Source organism: Zootoca vivipara, chromosome 3 (assembly GCF_963506605.1).
Source record: "Zootoca vivipara chromosome 3, rZooViv1.1, whole genome shotgun sequence".
Lineage (NCBI taxonomy): Eukaryota > Metazoa > Chordata > Lepidosauria > Squamata > Lacertidae > Zootoca > Zootoca vivipara.
Window position 1 is genome coordinate 39,695,906 of NC_083278.1, and position 17,588 is coordinate 39,713,493.

The 17,588-nt window shown below is 41.7% G+C and overlaps 1 protein-coding gene across 1 annotated transcript in view; it reads right to left on the minus strand.

Annotated features, from left to right (window-relative positions):
• Positions 1-3,061: 3,061 nt before the first annotated feature.
• Positions 3,062-17,588, minus strand: part of TBX18 (T-box transcription factor 18) — a 36,189-nt gene continuing 21,662 nt past the window's right edge. The window contains exons 5-8 of the mRNA XM_035109454.2: positions 17,047-17,214; positions 16,353-16,417; positions 13,313-13,407; positions 3,062-7,130 (exon numbers count right to left, since the gene is read on the minus strand). Of these exons, the coding sequence (XP_034965345.2) occupies positions 6,406-7,130; positions 13,313-13,407; positions 16,353-16,417; positions 17,047-17,214 (1,053 nt within the window). The 3' untranslated portion in view covers positions 3,062-6,405. The remainder of the gene's footprint in view (positions 7,131-13,312; positions 13,408-16,352; positions 16,418-17,046; positions 17,215-17,588) is intronic.

Consider the following 17,588-nt stretch of genomic DNA (forward strand, 5'->3'; position numbering starts at 1 on the left):
TGCTTTGCCCCCTCTGTTGTGACTGTGTAGATTTCCTGATTACCATAGTCTACAAAAACTACCACAATAATAGTGCAAAACATGGTATGTCCACGAATCTCTTTATTTGTACACCTCTTCCTCTTAAGCTGCTTTACCAAACCTGGGCAAAAATGTTAATGTTTGAAGGAAATAAAGTAATAGGCCAATTTGTTGAACTCTTAGAGGGGACTCTCCCCACCCTGATGTCTCTTTTCCTAGTTTTCCTATTGCATAGGCGAAATCAACTTCAATTTTCTGTGACAGTCAGTAATACACGATCCATCCCATACACTTGTGAAGCAGAGAATGGAGCGCTGCAGCATATAACACATAGTGTATTAAGGACTTGGTGATACAGGGCAGACTCAGAACAGTTCCCATGGAGAATAAAGGTAGGTAGATTATTTTACGCCTGCCTTTTGACCAAAAGGCCCTTTGGCCCCCCAAGGTAGTGCACCTACACACATATATAATGATTATGTCAGAAACAGTGATAAGCAATAAAAGACTTGAGGGAATTTTGTCAGAGCAAAGTGATCTCTGAGGAGATTCGCTAGCTGACTTCTATAAGACACATGATCATGTATAGAAATTCCTATCAGCATCAGCCCTATTTACCCAATGTGGGATAGCTCTACTAGCAATTAATTTGTGAAATTATTTAGATACATCCCCCCCCCCTCCGAAATGTCCAAAGAAGCTTACTATAAAAGAAAATACAATTTGAAATCTACAGTCTAATATTATAACTCAGTAGTAGCGCACACAGGAAAAACTAAATGGAAAGATGTGTCATCAAAGGCCCAGAAGTTGTGTGCTATATATTACTCTAGAGACCACAAGATCTTCATCCAGCACTTTGGGAAATGGCTCACCTTGATATTGAGTACTTTGGAGGCTGGAAAAATTGGCTTGGGGGCCAAGGCCAATTTGGGGAGGGGGGATGAAGTTTCATCCTCACTTTTAGTATTTGGTGGTGTTTTTTGCAGAAGTAGATGAAATTTGCAGGTCATCAAGTAGGTAGGATAATGCCTACAAAATTACAAGCAATTAGGTCCAGGCTTTTTTGTGCTGGCAATCTTTAAAGAAAAAGTTTGAGATTAGATATAGAGGAACCATCTACCTGTATACTGTACCTTTATTTTTGGCAGACTTGTTTGAAATTTGCAGGCATATTCACCCTGCCTGGTGGGGGGAAGGGGGCGGGTTTTTGAATCTTGCCATATTTCAGAGAGCTTTATTTAGTGTAGGGTTTACACCTTAGCCTTTTCTTCTCCTGAAGATACTCCCCATGGCAACAGAAGTTTAGGATCAGAGCTTTCCTTCTCCAGGTTGACGAGCCCCATCTGCCCCCCACTTCCCTCTACAGCATCTGAAGAAACCACCTTCTGGACTGCTGGACCCACTATAGGTCTCATCTGCTCAATCCAAGGGAGTCTACCCTAAGTCCCTAAGAGTTTGAGACCCATTGGTTACCCTTACCTGGTTTAGCCTGGTGAAGCAATAGCTGTGTTTCCAAGGACCCCACATATTATAGCAGATATTGCTAATGTGATTGTCATTTTCTACCTCCCCACCTCGAGTGCAGTGCAATCATCCATTGCTTACACTTGCCAGTGAATCAATATATTCTGCAACATTCAAGTCAGGAGTACAGTGGTACCTCTCGTTAAGAATTTAATTCATTCCGGAGGTCCATTCTTAACCTGAAACTGTTCTTAACCTGAGGTACCACTATAATGGGGCCTCCTTCTGCCGCCGTGCCGCCAAAGCACGATTTCTGTTCTCATCCTGAAGCAAAGTTCTTAACCTGCGGTACTATTTCTGGGTTAGCGGAGACTGTAACCTGAAATGTTTGTAACCCGAGGTGCCACTGTAGCCAACACTGTGCCCTCCAGATGTTGAGGACTACAACTCCCATCACCATTGACCTTCGCCTGGTGTAAGCTGTGGTCTAAAACAGGCACCCCCAGACTTTGGCTCTCCAGATGTTTTGGACTACAATTCCCATCTTCCCCGACCACTGGTCCTGTTAGCTAGGGATCATGGGAGCTGTAGGCCAAAACATCTGGAGGGCTGCAGATGTTTGGGGATGCCTGGTCTAAAACATCTGGAGAGCAGAGTCATATCTTTCCCTCCTTTTATCAGGCAGCAAGAACAGATCATATACTTGGGGGTGCACAGCATTGGAGAAGCCAGTGGAACATACATGAGAGTGTTAATTTTCTAGATCTGGCCGATAAGCAGCTCTCATCCTATCGTCACATCTTTTGGAATGAGTTCAGGCATGTGGCAAAATAGCAAGGGTCTGTCAGGGACTAGTTCAGCTCGGCAAGCCCTTCATTCCTGTGTTCCAAAATAAAAACGTCGCTGGTTGGCTGCCTGCATTAGACTCTTCATGTGCTCAACATTTATCACAACCTTCACCTTCAAATGACAAGAGGGGACAGATAGCAACAGGTTTAAATTTAAGCACGTAAAAGAACACTTATATTTCTCTCTCCGCAAGCCTGCCGACTGTGTGCCTAATGACAACCAAGTGGTACTTATTTCCTCAACTTTTACACCTGAGACAAGCGTTTTGAGAGAAATGGATCGTGATGAGACCTTTAATAATGCAGCCATTACATATTCTATAGCAACATGGGGTTTTTCCTGTCTTGTCTGACTGCAAACCCCCATCCCTCTGCAGCTTGCAGCTGGTTGCGTCTATACCCTAATTTTAGTAGCATATCGAGACCAGAGAGATTATGGAAACAAATCTCTCCCATGGTTTGTCTTTACACCAGAATTTTCTACTGCCCATGCCTATGAGGCTGTAGAGTCAGCCCACAATTTCCTTGTACAGAAGTCCTGTTATGAGTTCTGACTGCCACTGCCGAAGGTAAGCTTGTACCAGGTGCTTAAGGTTTTCTTGCTTCACGCTATGTTAAAGACAGCTAAGGAGGCGGGCGGTTCCACTCCTGTATTACGTTTACCATATTAAAATTTTAACACCCTGCAGGGAGAAAGTGACAGGAAGATATATCACACTGAGAGTTCCTCAAGAAGAAATGTAACACGCAGTCAAAATGCACGACACTTTTCTGAAGAGGATGGCTGTAGGTTTAGGGTTGGTGGTGGTTTTAAAGGATTTTTATTTTCAAAATTTATTAAAAAGTGTTTTTAGGTACACACTTTAATATCATTTCTGTGGCTTTAAAAAACAAAATACAGCTATATATAATTACAGATATACTGCATATTTGGCATTCATTATATTCCACGAAAAGCTGGACTTTGCAATCATACACCATTTACTATGTACAGCAGCAACTGCATTTAAGAGAAAAGGTGTTTCAATTATAATACCATGGCTTTATTAATATATGAGGGGGGGAATGATGCAGGATAATGGAAATCCAATAGAAATTACAAAGCAGATACTGTTATAATTGTGCATACATACCCAGGGGGTTCAGTTGTGCTGCATTTTTTTGCTACAAGACAGTATGACCTTGACCTTCATGGTCCGTTTTGCCCCATCACTTCCTAGCATAGTTTCCTTTAAGAGGGCAGTATATAATTCATTTGCGTTAAAAAATTAAATATAGCATTATGTCCATTTAAGATTTTGTGTAACTTAAATATTAATGTTTTCAATTCTAGCAGGATTCCTTATAACTGTGTTGGAATCACAGAATTGTAGAGCTGATCATCTAAGCCAAGCCCCTGCAATGCAGAGATCTTATTTAATATATTTTTGTTATTTGAAACTTGACTGCCTTTGTAACAGCATTCATGCAACAAATAAAACAATTGTTCAGGATATCCGACAACCTTAGATTAGAAACATGTAAGACACTGATATGAGACATCCAAACTCAAGAAGAACCTCATCCAGAATCCTAAATTCACATTTTGCAATTCAGATACATGTTTAACATCATTTGAGGTGCCATATTTGCTTCCACTTATTGGCACAACCATTTTTGTCATGCCAACACTTTTAGAACTACAATCCTGCATCTTCAGGGAAATCCTACTGAAACAAGGGTTTGCTGCTACAGCAAGAGGGTCCAGAACTATAAACCTAATGTGCTTTTTATGACATTGTGCTTGCTGAGTGTTCACACAATATACAAGATTTACAGTTATGCAGGTTAGGAGAGTAGGCTTCTAATACGTGAAACATAAACCTTCACAAGAAGGTTGATGCTATGGGTTTAAGGAACCACACAATATCGGCCAGGATCCAAAGAGCCGTGCATAGAACACTGGGTATATTTCCTGCCCTTTCCCACTTTAGCCACTCACAGCCTTCAGAAAGCCAATCTTGGAAGCTGGTGGGCTCCCCAGAGAAGGGTCCAAAGTGGTGTGAAGAGATGCTGCCGAAAAGAAACCCTTGACACCAACCGTATGCACCTGGGGAAACACTTCCTCTTCATTCACAAGGCTTTTTGGATCCCAACCTTGTGGCACTCAAATACCAGGATAATGGATACAAGAACTTCTCGGAACTTATCTGACAAGAGCCGCTGCTTAAGTCTGTACAAATTCTACCTGCAACTAGAATAGCCAGACACAATATTTCTAGACCCGAATACTTTTACTCTCGTTTCACTGCTCTGCAGATGTAAGATTGCTAAAAGGGTAACAAACAGTTTATTCTGCGGTTGTAGTTCTAGTATTCTACATAGCACAGTGGTATAGTTATTTTAATGGTCTCTCGTTGATGTTTTTCTTCCTTTTAAACAAATATTCAGAAAACAATCAGGGGGAAAATCATAATCAAGTGTTTGTTGGGATGGGGAAAAACTGTTGCCCACGGTGGTGCAAGCAGAAAATGTGTACGGTTTTGGTTTCTTACCCCACAACTAGAAATGTCATACTTGTAGGGTTTCGAAGAGGTTATATGAAATGTACACTGCCGCTTCTGCACATCTACTGAAGCATGGCCATTTTCCCATGCTGACTGAAGCTCCTTGCATTACACCAGTTGCCAGTGTCACCACAAGATGTGGCAGAAGTCTGTCAACAGACTGCAGGGCACTGTCCCTGGAAGGAAGAGGCTTCAGATGACCCAAACCTATGCAGTATGTTCTTCTGCTCTTGGGGACACACTCAAAACAAACTAGCAGTAAGGTTTATGGTGTGATATCATGCATGTCTATTCAGAGGTAAGCACCACTGTGCAGTGAGACTTCCTTGTAGAAAAGGGTGTACCATATAGGATTGCAGCCTTACCTAGACTGTGACAAAGGCGTGTGAGCAAATTATTTGTAGAACTACAGAAACAGAAAGGGTGGTTTTTCCACGGCACCCTACCCTGGAGTGGATGGTGGGAAATAGTAGTGATGCTTACCTGATGCCGCAGCAGGTAGATCATTGCTGCTTACCAGGAGGGAGGGGCATGGCAGCAGGCAGGTCACGGCACAAATGCACTGGTGGAGCCAATATGTTCCTGCTGATACAAATTGCAGAGTGCCAACCTGCCTAGCACATTGCCCCTCCGCTTCTCCTTCCTCTTAAGCAGCAGTGACCCACCTGCCAGCTCAGGCAAGTGCCACCGCCCCTCTCCACCATTCTGCTACCGTTCCTAACACCATTCTTAAATAGAAAGTTTATGGAAATATGTAGAAGTCCTGCCTTGTCTTTTATATTTGCAAACATATATTTAATATTTTAAAATATAAAAATCTCTATCATCTTTATACTCTCTTCACATGGAGCAAGCCTCCTTTAAATTCATTCTGTACAGAAAAATAGGCCTCGTTGCCCGTTCCAATGCTTAATTTAGATTGTTGTCTCTTCATAGTGCTCCTAGGTGTTCACAAAGCAATGGTGTGCCAATGAAAAGATCGAGAAGGGAGATCATCCTGTCCCTTTATTTAGAAAATTTGACAGACTTCTGAACTAAGCCTAATGCAAGCCCACATATGTTTATTATCTCTCTTACAACAGAGAAGTAATGCGTGCATTGTGGCACCAGCTCGTTGTGGTAAGAACGCTTTAAGGACAGCTGTTACAAAATGGTAGTTATATATATTTTAAAAGTGTTTTTTGTTTCATCTTAATCAGACCTGAGTGTTGTTTTGTTCTTTAAAGAGGGAAAGATGTGGAGAGAAAGAGTGCTGCAGGAAGCCCTTCTTAATTTGTTGCATATGGCCAAACGTGTTATAAAATGAAGTCTACTGCTACTAAATGGGCTGCTCTGCAAGCAAACTCGGCTTAACTCTGAACACGAGCACATATTCAAATATCTGCCGATAGGCAAGTCAAACTTCCCTTGATGACTTTTTTTAAAGCATAAACACCTTACTAGGCACATTAATCACCTTAGCATAATCCCGAAAAGGAAATACATTGTAGAAACCAATGTACTTTTGTTTTTAAAAGGCTTTATCAAACCATATGTGCAGATACTTGAGATGATGACAGCGTTAAGCTTCCTAGGGTCCTAGAGTCAAAGAAATTCTGCTGCCCCCCGCTGCTAAGTAAGTGCACTCCTTCTACAGGGGGCAACATCTGCCGATCGGTCATGGTTCCACTTGGCGACGACCCCAAGAAACTTCCTTGGGAAGAAACGATTTTCTCAGGACTGGCAGCCAGTTTGGGGGACGTGGAGAAGTTGTATCCGTACAGAGCACAGGGGCTGTGCAGCCTGAAAGTGTTGTAGGAACTCTGGTGGGTTTGATTTGCAGCGAAGGCGTTGCCCGATGGCGAGGGCATGATATACTGCAGCTGCGGAGACATCCCTGAAATCTGCATCGACAAGCCTGTCTGAGGGCAGCCGAACGCATCGCCGTCGCTGCCTGCCACAGGCATGTTCACGGTCGAACTGCCCGACACACCGACATAGGAGGGAGTCCTTGGGGTTGCAAAGGTCTCGCCGGATTGGTTTGTAAGCCTGTTGTAGGTTTCGGCCAAGGAAGTGCTGTATCTGTTAAGGGCTAGACCGGAACGGGCACAAGCTGTGTAGTCAGCTGGAGCGAGGCTGCAGAGCTGGCTAGTGTTGGGAGCAAGGTGGAAGGCAGGAGAAGAACAAGGGGACCCTGGGAGCAGGTGGGGGTGGGTGGTTGGTACTCCATTTCCGGTTCCCTGGAGCAAAGTAGAAGAGCCAGCATTTCCTAGAAGAAGAAAAATACCCAAGTATAAAATAGCATCCTAGGAAAAGAGAATTAATTATTACATACATATTCAACCCTCAAGGTGGCTTAAATAGGATTACACTCTTTTTTTCTTTCTTTTTTTTTACAAAACCCCTGTAAGGTAAAGTTAGACTGATATAGATCTGTCAAAGTAACCCATCAAACTTCCTAGTTAAGGATGGATTTGAATCCATATTTCCCCCCTTCAAATGGTACATCTACAGTACAACTATACTTTAGCTGCACATAAGTACAGTCATACCTCGGTTTAAGTCCGCTGCGGTTTGAGTACTCTCGGTTTGAGTACTCCCTGGACTCGGAAGTGTTTACTTCCGGGTTCTGCAGTGTGCGGATGCGCAGAAGCGATCTGCGTGGCACGCGCATAAGTGCTCTATTGGCACTTCACCAACTGTGGAAGAGACGCTCCATTTAAGTACTGCTCGGGGAGCGAACGGCTCCCCGGAACCAATTGCATCCTTAAACCGAGGTACCACTGTATTAGTTACTTTCGTTGAAGACAACCCATTTCCCCCCTGCAGACCCACATATTTCTACAATGCAATTCTCAAAGAGCAATACTGAAGCTCCAAGCAAGATGACTGATAATAAACAACGGAAGAAGGGTCCTGCTGGATCACACCAATCTATTTCAGCATCTTATTCTCACAGTGGCCAACCAGAGGTCTCTGGCAAGGCCACAAGGAAGACAACCAGAAACCAGTATTCGGAGGCATAGTGCCTCTGACCTTTCTCACAGATATGGTTAGCCTTATCCATGAAGATCTCTAACTCCCTCTGAACATCATCCAAGATGATGGCCGTCGCTACATCTTGTAGGAGCAAATTTAAAAATGGAGAGTTCTGTGTGCCCCGAACCTAACTGGATTCAGCATCTCTGGGTGGCTCAGGTACTATGAGAAGGGGAGAAAACTTCTCTGTTCATACGATACATAATTTTATACACCCCTTTAAGTCCACTAAAGGCAATGTGGCCAGTGGACTGCGGTAAGTTTCTGTTTAGTGGAAGCTTGCCCCCCTAGGGGCATTTAAAAAAAAAATATACATATAGAAGAATCCATGAATTCAAATAGCAAATCCAGCAGATTTTGAAAATTATTACTATTTAGGTATACCATTTAGAAATACTAATGTCATAAATCAATCAATCCTGAGGCTGGAGTACAGTATTTGTCTAGTAGGGTCGGAGCTGCCCAACTCTTGCTAGTCACATCATTTCATACTGCTGCAACTACAATGCATTCATAGGGTTGGTTGGCTTTTATGGTGTTTCTCAGCATAATCCTACACAAACACACAAACACACACACACACACAAACACAAACACAAACACGTGATTGGCATAGCTGTCAAGTTTTCCCTTTTCTCGCGAGGAAGCCTATTCAGCATGAGGGAATTTTCCTTTTAAAAAGGGAGAACTTGACAGCTATGGTGATTGGACTGGGGGGTGGGGAGCAAGCTTCCACTAAACAGAAACTTACCGCAGCCCACTGGCCACATTGCCTCTACGTTGGTATACAAGTCTTTAGCAAGCTGTTGTCAGTCTCCTCCCCTTGTGCAGTACTGTTGGCCAGTTTTGGAGCTCCGTGCTGACTCCAATCTGTAGCAACTCTGATATCTATTTTTAGCTCACACGTGTAATTCATACCAAGGTGTGTTTACATGGGTAACCCGCCCTTGAGCAAACTTTCCGAGTCTTCTTCCAGCCCCATCAGCTCAATTTTACCTGGCCTCAGCTAGTGAATTTCGAAGTTCAACACTGAGTGCCCATTCACAGGCAACACATTTATTGTTGCTAAGGACAGTTCTTTTTGGAAGAGGGGAATGCAGTGGTTGTGGGAGGTGGCAGAAATTATTGAGAAGTTCATTGAGAGGGATACTTCCTATAGCAGTGGTGGGTACTTTTTTGTTTTAATTTAAGTCTTAACTCCGCTTGCATCTGTCCACGTCTGCCTTAGGCTACACTTTGTATCAGCTATGCAAAGTCACATGAAGCACTTAGAACTAATTACATGAACATGTTTTTCTCATTAATTTTGGAATCCGGATCAGTGCATCTCATAAGGAGGAGTCAAAGGTCCCTTCCGAAGTCCCAATGCCTGGGCAATTATTATTTATATGTATATATATATATATATATATATATATATATATATATATATATAGACCACAGGACACCGGTATACTCTCTAAAGGGGATCAAGCCAAGAAGATGGGGAAGCGTATCATATGGAAAAGTTTTCTTGGGCTCTCTTTCTAATGCTAAACACCTGCGAACACCAACAATAACTTCTACGGCTTGTGTGGCCCTAAGCAAGAGGAAGGAAGACAGAGGAGATTCTTTTTCACAAAGCCATACATAGCTAGTAGGAAACTTAATAAAATGGTATCTCTCTTCTAACTCTGCTCCTTGAGGTATTTAGGAGGGGTATTTATTTTGCATCACCATAATCCCTGGCAATTAATATGGAATGAAAAACACCAAGCCACGTCCTAAGGGACGTCTACATCAGCATCTCTATAATTTCAGATCCAAAACTAACTTCCTATTAAAAAAATATACTTCTGGCACACTCATTTCCCCCACATAGTTTACGCAAAATTGAATCACCCTGGAGTTTTTGGCTATGCTTATATTCTATTGCAGAATTTTTATGGAAATTCTGAAGCAAATGATTTTAGAAGAAAAAAATAACTTCTTGCCTTATTGTCTATTATTTTGCTGTTGTTGAATATAACTCTGAAATGGCTTAGCATGGAAAACAGAAGGTGGAGTTCTGGTTATGTTAAAAAGCAGGGGTCCCCAAACTAAGGCCCGGGGGCCGGATGCGGCCCAAATGCCTTCTAAATCCGGGTGGTAGGCGGTCCAGGAATCAGCGTGTTTATACACGAGTAGAATGTGTCCTTTTATTTAAAATGCATCTCTGGGTTATTTGTGGGGCCTGCCTAGTGTTTTTACATGAGTAGAATGTGTGCTTTTATTTAAATTGCATCTCTGGATTATTTGTGGGGCATAGGAATTCGTTCATTTTTTTTTTCAAAATACAGTCCGCCCCCCCACAAGGTCTGAGGGACAGTGGACCGGCCCCCCGCTGAAAAAGTTTGCTGACCCCTGTTAAAGAGCATTGTCTTTAAATGGTGCTTGGGGGGGTTGTTACAGAGCTAAAGAGTGTATGTATGTATGTATGTATGTATGTATGTATGTATGTATATGTATATGTATATGTATATGTATATGTATATGTATATGTATATGTATATGTATATGTATATATGTGGGTGTGGGTGTGTATACCACAAATTATCGGCATGCTCTGGGAAAGACAACTATCAACAAAAATGTTGGGTGCTTGATCCAGCCAAACTTATCATTTTTAACTCACATTAATTCTGATGAGAAAAAAATGAATGTATGCTAGGTTAATACAACATTTGTAGGGTTGGGTGAATACACCAGTTTCGGTTTCTCTCTGTTTCACCTTTTTAACCTTTTAAACAGATTGTGGCATTTTTATATGAAATAAAATCCACCTGAAAATTTTTCAGCATTGTAGTACTAATTCTGCCCAATAGTCACATTTTTGCTAGGTAACTTCCCTTAAAATATTGCATTCTGGTATGTTATTTCACAAATAGGTACATTTTTATCGACACTTTACCCATGTATCTACATTTTTCTATGCATTACTTGACTGGAGAACTGCACTGCAAAATTCATAGAAAGGCCTTTATAAGATTTGCAATACATCAGTTTTTGCAGTTTCCTGAAGACACGTTTACTAAAGTTGAACTTTCAGCTCAGATCCATTTTTTTAAGTCAATGTGTAATATCTGAATTACGTAGCAATTCACGCTTAGAATTGGCAAAGTTTCATAATTTGTTTCACTAGCCAGCAAGCTAAGCAGGACATACTAAAATGAGAAGTGAAATAATAAAACCAGAGTGAAATAATACTGACTCTTACACCTAATCATAAATGCAACAATTAAAATTAGAATATCTATCAGGAACTGTTTTGTTTTCATCTTGAGTCAACTTCTGGCAAAATAAAGGTAGCCTTATATCTTCCTCTTCTTGTGGCTCAATATAACTGAAGGCTGACACCCATAACAAAAAACTAACCCCAAGCACATGGAAAACTCCAGGCATGGTACAGTTACCAGTGCAGTGAAGCAGTGCTCTGACTTGCTCCCAGATCAATTTTCAGCATTTGGTATGGACAGCAATTTTTTCCTGCTCATCTCATCATGTTCTGAACATTAATCCAGGGGTACCTCTAATGAACACTGGAGATGCCATTTACTTAGGGCCCGTTTAGCTTTTTCACTGTTTTGTTAAACTGAAGAGGCTCTCAAAATATACAAATGGAGATTGGAAATCCATGGTTCATTTATTTGTGTTTTTATTCCATCCTTCCATCTAAGAAAGCTCAGACTGGTAAATATGTCTCCCCCCTGCCCGCTGCCGCCTTTTAATTCTTACAAAAACCCTGAGGACAGTTGACAGGGGTTAGGGCAGGCATCCCCAAACTCGGCCCTCCAAATGTTTTTTTGACTACAATTCCCATCATCCCTGACCACTGGTTCTGTTAGCTAGGGATGATGGGAGTTGTAGTCCCAAAACATCTGGAGAGCTGAGTTTGGGGGTGCCTGGGTTAGGGTAAAAGAGAGAAAGCAGCAACTGGCCAGGCTCACCCCATAAGGAGAGGTCTGAACCTGCATCTGCCCAGTCAAAGTTCAGCACTAGCCTAGCATCACAAATTGGGTGAACCACATCTGTATATAACTGGTCCCAATTATCTATTGTCCCTTATTCTTTCTTTCTGTTTAGTTTCAGATTAAAAACTGCTTTTGGGCAGAGACCTGAATTATTTATTGTACAGTACTAGTATAAAAGTAAGTAAAAGTATAGATCCCCCCAAGTGTGAGGTGCTTAGCATTTTACAATGGATTAAGTCACATATACGTGGCTTTCTTGTGCCACCACAGCTGTAGCTGCAAGTATCAATTGAAGAGGCAATTGCAAGACAGAGATGGAAGAAACCCTGACATAGTAGACCCATGGGGCAGGGGCACAGAGAGGCTTCTTGCACCAGGTGTAAATAAGTCCACAAGGCTTCAGTGGCTAGCTTTCCGGGCTGTTTTGGATGACTCACACAAACTTTCCCATTCCTGGCATCATATGCTATCAGGCCCAGGAAAATTTGTTACTTGCAAAAGAAGAATCAGGAGTGCAGCTGAAGTGCGCTCCCAATTCTTCCTTTGCAGCTGCAGCTTGAATGTTAAATCTCGTAATATCATGTCAGGTGACTGACATGTGGATGAGGTCACCCGCCTGTCAAAGTGGCCCATGGAGGGTTGGCCACTTCTGGTACCTTACCCCTGTAGTAGATGGGACACACTGCAAGTCATGCTGTTTCTGATTATCACCATAACTGTAGCCCTACATTTATTTGACTTGCAGCTAAGCTAGCCATGGCTTGAGATGAGGTTACGTGCAAGAATGCAATTGGCATGGACTGGGTTTTTTTGGTGGCTTAAATAGCCACTAAGGAAAAGCATGCAAACCGCAGAGATGTATGAGGTGGCCTGGAAAGGGAGAAGTTCTCTTCCTGCCACAGTCCAGAGAAAAGTCCTCTCCTAGAAGGTACTATTTGCATTTCAAGAAACATTTTCACCAGCTGCCACGTACAGAATGTGACTGGTTGACTCTAGTTTGGCCCACATGTCAAGTGTGATGCACGAGCCATCAGTTAGTAAGCCCTGCAACATGGATTAGTAATTTTGAAATTAAATTATAAGAGTACAAGCTATATTTATGCCCATTAACAGTGAAATGAGCACTGTTATTAGATTTAGCCTGAAGTCCTTTGCGCACTTCCCTAGGAGTAAACCCCATTACATTCTATGGAGTTTACTTCTGAGGATGCACAGAATTGCATTGTTAATGATAATCACAGATTTTTTTTTCATGTATGTATTTGCTGGAATTGCTGAGTATTGTATTATTGTGCCATCATGCAATTAAAGGTGAAATCTGTTCAAATCAATGTAAATTTTTCCAATGACCAAAATGGAAGAAAGGCTGGACCCTCAGTGAATAATCGTTAGCATTCTTCAAGTTCCCAAGGGAGATTCATACCTTGTTTTGCGATCCCAGGTATATCTTCAAATGTAAGTGTCCTCAGTGAAGGTCTCCAGAATGCATAAGACTCTACTAAAGCTTCTAATCCCATCCTATACAACATAACAAAATCATGAGTTGAATAATCTAGAATTTCTTATTATATTTCACAGTACTTTATGATTGCTCTCTGTCTCTCTCTCTCTCACACACACATATATAGTGGAAGGATTACATTAAAACAATCTGGTTCCAAGACAACATTTTCAACCAAACAGCTGCCAGGCTGTGGTTGTTTGGACCTCACAGCCATTTGCAATAAACTTGCTTGTGACCCGCAAAGAATATGCCAAAGACACATGATTTTGGCTTTCTTCCTTCTTGCTGCTGCTAAATCAAATATTTTAAAAGCTAAAAATACATGAAATTCTTCCCTAATGTTGCGTCTTTAGGCAAGCACTTGTTGAAATTGCCAGAATGTCCATTTGCTGTCTTTTGCATAGAGACCAACAACAACAACAGTTTTCCCAACTCAATAGATCAACATAGTCATAGAAAAGAATAGGATCTGGGTCTCTTTTGAGAACTATGGACAGGCATGGTGAGAGTTCGCAGACACATCTATATATATAAAAATGTAAAGGGCCCATGTTTGGGACTTTCCACTTTTCTCGGAAAAAGCTTGACCGATTGCTTTCAAATTTGGACACAGCGTCCAGTACCAATACACAAGTGCCAACATAACCTTAGATTCCACATGTGCCAAACCTTTGCAGGTAAAAATGGAATTTTCTCAAAATAAAACATAGCGCCCTCCAGTGGACGTCAAAGGAACATACACCTCACCTGCTGCCATTGGCTGCATACTATCAGTGACATCAGAACAGAACATTCCAACCAACTGAATATGGGCCTTTAACAGAAAACAACACCAATGCAGGGGAACCGGCCAGGCCGCAGGGGTTTGTGAGGGGGACAGGGTGGGGCCAATCACAGGGATGAGCCAGGGGGTGGGGGGAGGAGGGGCGCGATAGGTCATGGGTCAGGACAGGGAGTGGCCAGTCACAGGGATAAGCCGGGGGTGGCGGGGAGGTGACAGAATAGGTCATAGGTCGGGACAGAGTTGGGGGAGTCACAGGGATGAGCCACAGCAACGCATGACCAGGCCAGCTAGTTCTTTATAAATTTGATACAAATGTTTTCTCTTGGCCAACATATGCTTCCCCAAACCCAAACATTTGCAATTATTTATTTAATAAATAAATTTATACCCTTGCTTTGAGACAAACTTTCATTCCAAGTCGGCTCTCTTTGAAAACAGATTAATAATATAATAACCAATGTATTTAAAACCAGAAGCATAAAACCATAATACAAAACAACTACACCCAGCAATAAACAGGAGTGCACTTTTAACAGTGCAATCCATAAAACTATAAAATCATAAAAAGAGCAAAATCAGAATAACCACAGCCCAATTAAAATACTTACCATTATTAAAGGGAGTAGTAATTAAATAATTTTTTAAGCCCACTTAAAAGCCTGCACAGATGGCACATGTGAGTTAACTATAAAGAGCTGGGGGAAGTCCAGAAAGTGGCAACCAAAATGATAAATGGTTACTTGGAGCACATTTCCTAAGAGAAGAAGTTAAAGGATTTTAAGTCTGATATAAAGATGATGGCAGGACAGGCATGATGGAGGTTTAGAAAATTATGAGTGATGTGATAACAGACATATTGTTCATATTTTCCTTAATACACCTGCAGCTTGGGGCTCACTCAATTAAATTGGTTGGCAGTAGACACGGAGACACGGGTGGCACTGTGGGTTAAACCACTGAGTCTAGGGCTTGCCGATCAGAAGGTTGGCGGTTCGAATCCCCGCGATGGGGTGAGCTCCCTTTGCTCGATCCCAGCTCCTGCCAACCTAGCAGTTCGAAAGCACGTCAAAGTGCAAGTAGATAAATAGGTACCACTACAGTGGGAAGGTAAACGGTGTTTCCGTGCGCTGCTCTGATTCGCCAGAAGTGGCTTAGTCATGCTGGCCACATGACCTGCAAGCTGTACGCCGGCTCCCTCGGCCAATAACGCGAGATGAGCACCGCAACCCCAGAGTCGGTCACGACTGAACCTAATGGTCAGGGGTCCTTTAAGACATTGGACAGCCAAGACAAAACACAGCACTTCTTCATACAATGCACAATTAGCTTATGGAATTTGCTTTCTTTGGACAGTTAAATCAAGATGTGAATTGCATTTCAGCACAGCGGTTGAAAGCAGTCCAATGATGCTGCTTCTCTAAGGTTTTGTTGCCAGAAACACTGAAGAAATTTTGCAGGAAAGAGTTACAGAAGTATTAGCTAAATGTGGATTTTAAAAATAGTCTGCCCCCGCCCCGTGCTAATGGAGGCTTTTCATTTGTAGTTAAAGTAGAGATAAAAGCCCACCTCCTGGAGGAGCGTAGCCTAGGTGATAATTTATACAAGATGCTTTTGATCATTTTCACATTTTACCGCCATTCTAATTTATATAACCACATGGCCAATTTTATTTAACAAAAGCAATCGTATTTTTCTCCTGAAGTGCTTAAGAAAGAGAAACGTTCATATCCCCCAACTAAAGATTTTTATAGGATCGTTTTCTATGACCTATGTGGAGAATCTAAGCTATTCTCAAGAATATAAATTCGAACTTTGCAAATGTTCAACAGGAAGCAAAAGCTTTTAAAGAACAAAGCCATTGTTTCTCTTACAAAACAATTTATTTTAAAGCCAGCGTTTGCTTTGGGTTAGCAAACCTGTGATACAAAAGTGATTCAAATTTGCATTGTAGATTTTATGGTCCAAATATCATAAAATCTCATTAAAGCAATGCAACAAAAGCACATGCCAAAAAAACACACACTAGTGCACACAGCACTCTCTCCAGTCATAAGCAAGGCATTATTCAAAAGGAAGTGCAAAGTATTCGGAGAAACTTCTCTAAAACACTTAGAACAGTCTAGCCCCATCATCAATGGCAAGAGTTCTGTAAATTGCAGGTATTCCAAAGCTCACCTGTTGCGTCCAGAATCTCTAAATCCTTTGGCAAATGGATTCCTATCAATCTTGAGCCGGGTAATCTGTAAAGGCAACAGAATATGCTGATGACGAAGGTCCAGAGATATAAACAAGTACACCTTAAAAGCCACTCTGTTAATACTGAATGTCTGCTGCATTTCTAAATTGCAACTATATTTCAAAGCACTAAGGTGCCATTAAATAGTTTTAGCAGGGGTTCCCACATTGTGGTCCATAGGATGACCATAGGTCCATAGGTCCACGGCATGTCTGCATTAAATACTCATATTGATCTTTAATCGTATTTGTATTGACTCTTGTATTTTTATAATATATCTTTAAATTACAATTTGCATTCTATGAAATGCTAACTGTATGGAATGCAATATAAGAAATAAAAGAAGCAGCAAAAAAAACCAACTAAAATAATGTCATGCCTAGTACGGCACGTTATAATTGCTAGAACAGGCGGGGGGGGCGGGGAATCAAGTGATCTGCCAAGAACATCAGTAATTCTGAAGTGGTCTGTGAGGGGGAAATGGTTTGGGACCTACTAGCTTAACAGACATTAGATGGTTTTCTCTCTCAGTGTCAAGACAGAGGTTCCTTCTTCCCCAGCCATTTGCTAGTAATTAAATGAAAATCCAGTAAATCAGGAGGCACATTAAAAAGGAAGGAGAGCAAAAGTTACCTGTTGGTTCTGGTATGCCGTGACAGTTGTGAAAACAGTTTCAGGAAAGGAGAATGCCTTCACTCCTTCTCCCGAAGGAATGGGTTTGACTGGGGAGAGGTCATCCCCACAGTCCTTCCGAATGACATGGACACGTGGCTGATATTTGTGCATAGAATGGAGGATAATCTACACCAAAAAGAAAGAGAAAAGGAATAGGTTGTGCAAGAAAAGACTCCCTGTTTCTTCTATGCCAGTATTTTAAACACTTCCTGTTTTGTTCTATCTAAGGACTAACTAAAGGCAATGCGACACATCTCAAAACTGGTCTTACACCTGATATTCATCAGCTTCTCTTGGAGCCTTTTTCGGCAAAAGAGCAAGGGGAAAATGCTTCAAAGAAATAAATAAGCAAGCTCAATAAATTAGCCTGGCTTCAGTTCAACAAAGTGCCCATGAGAGATAATTTTGTAACCATATGAAGGCAGTAGGCAGAGGCTAAAGGAGAACTTGTGTGGCCAGATTGCAGATGGATTTCCTCCAGATCTGTCCGAAGACTTTTA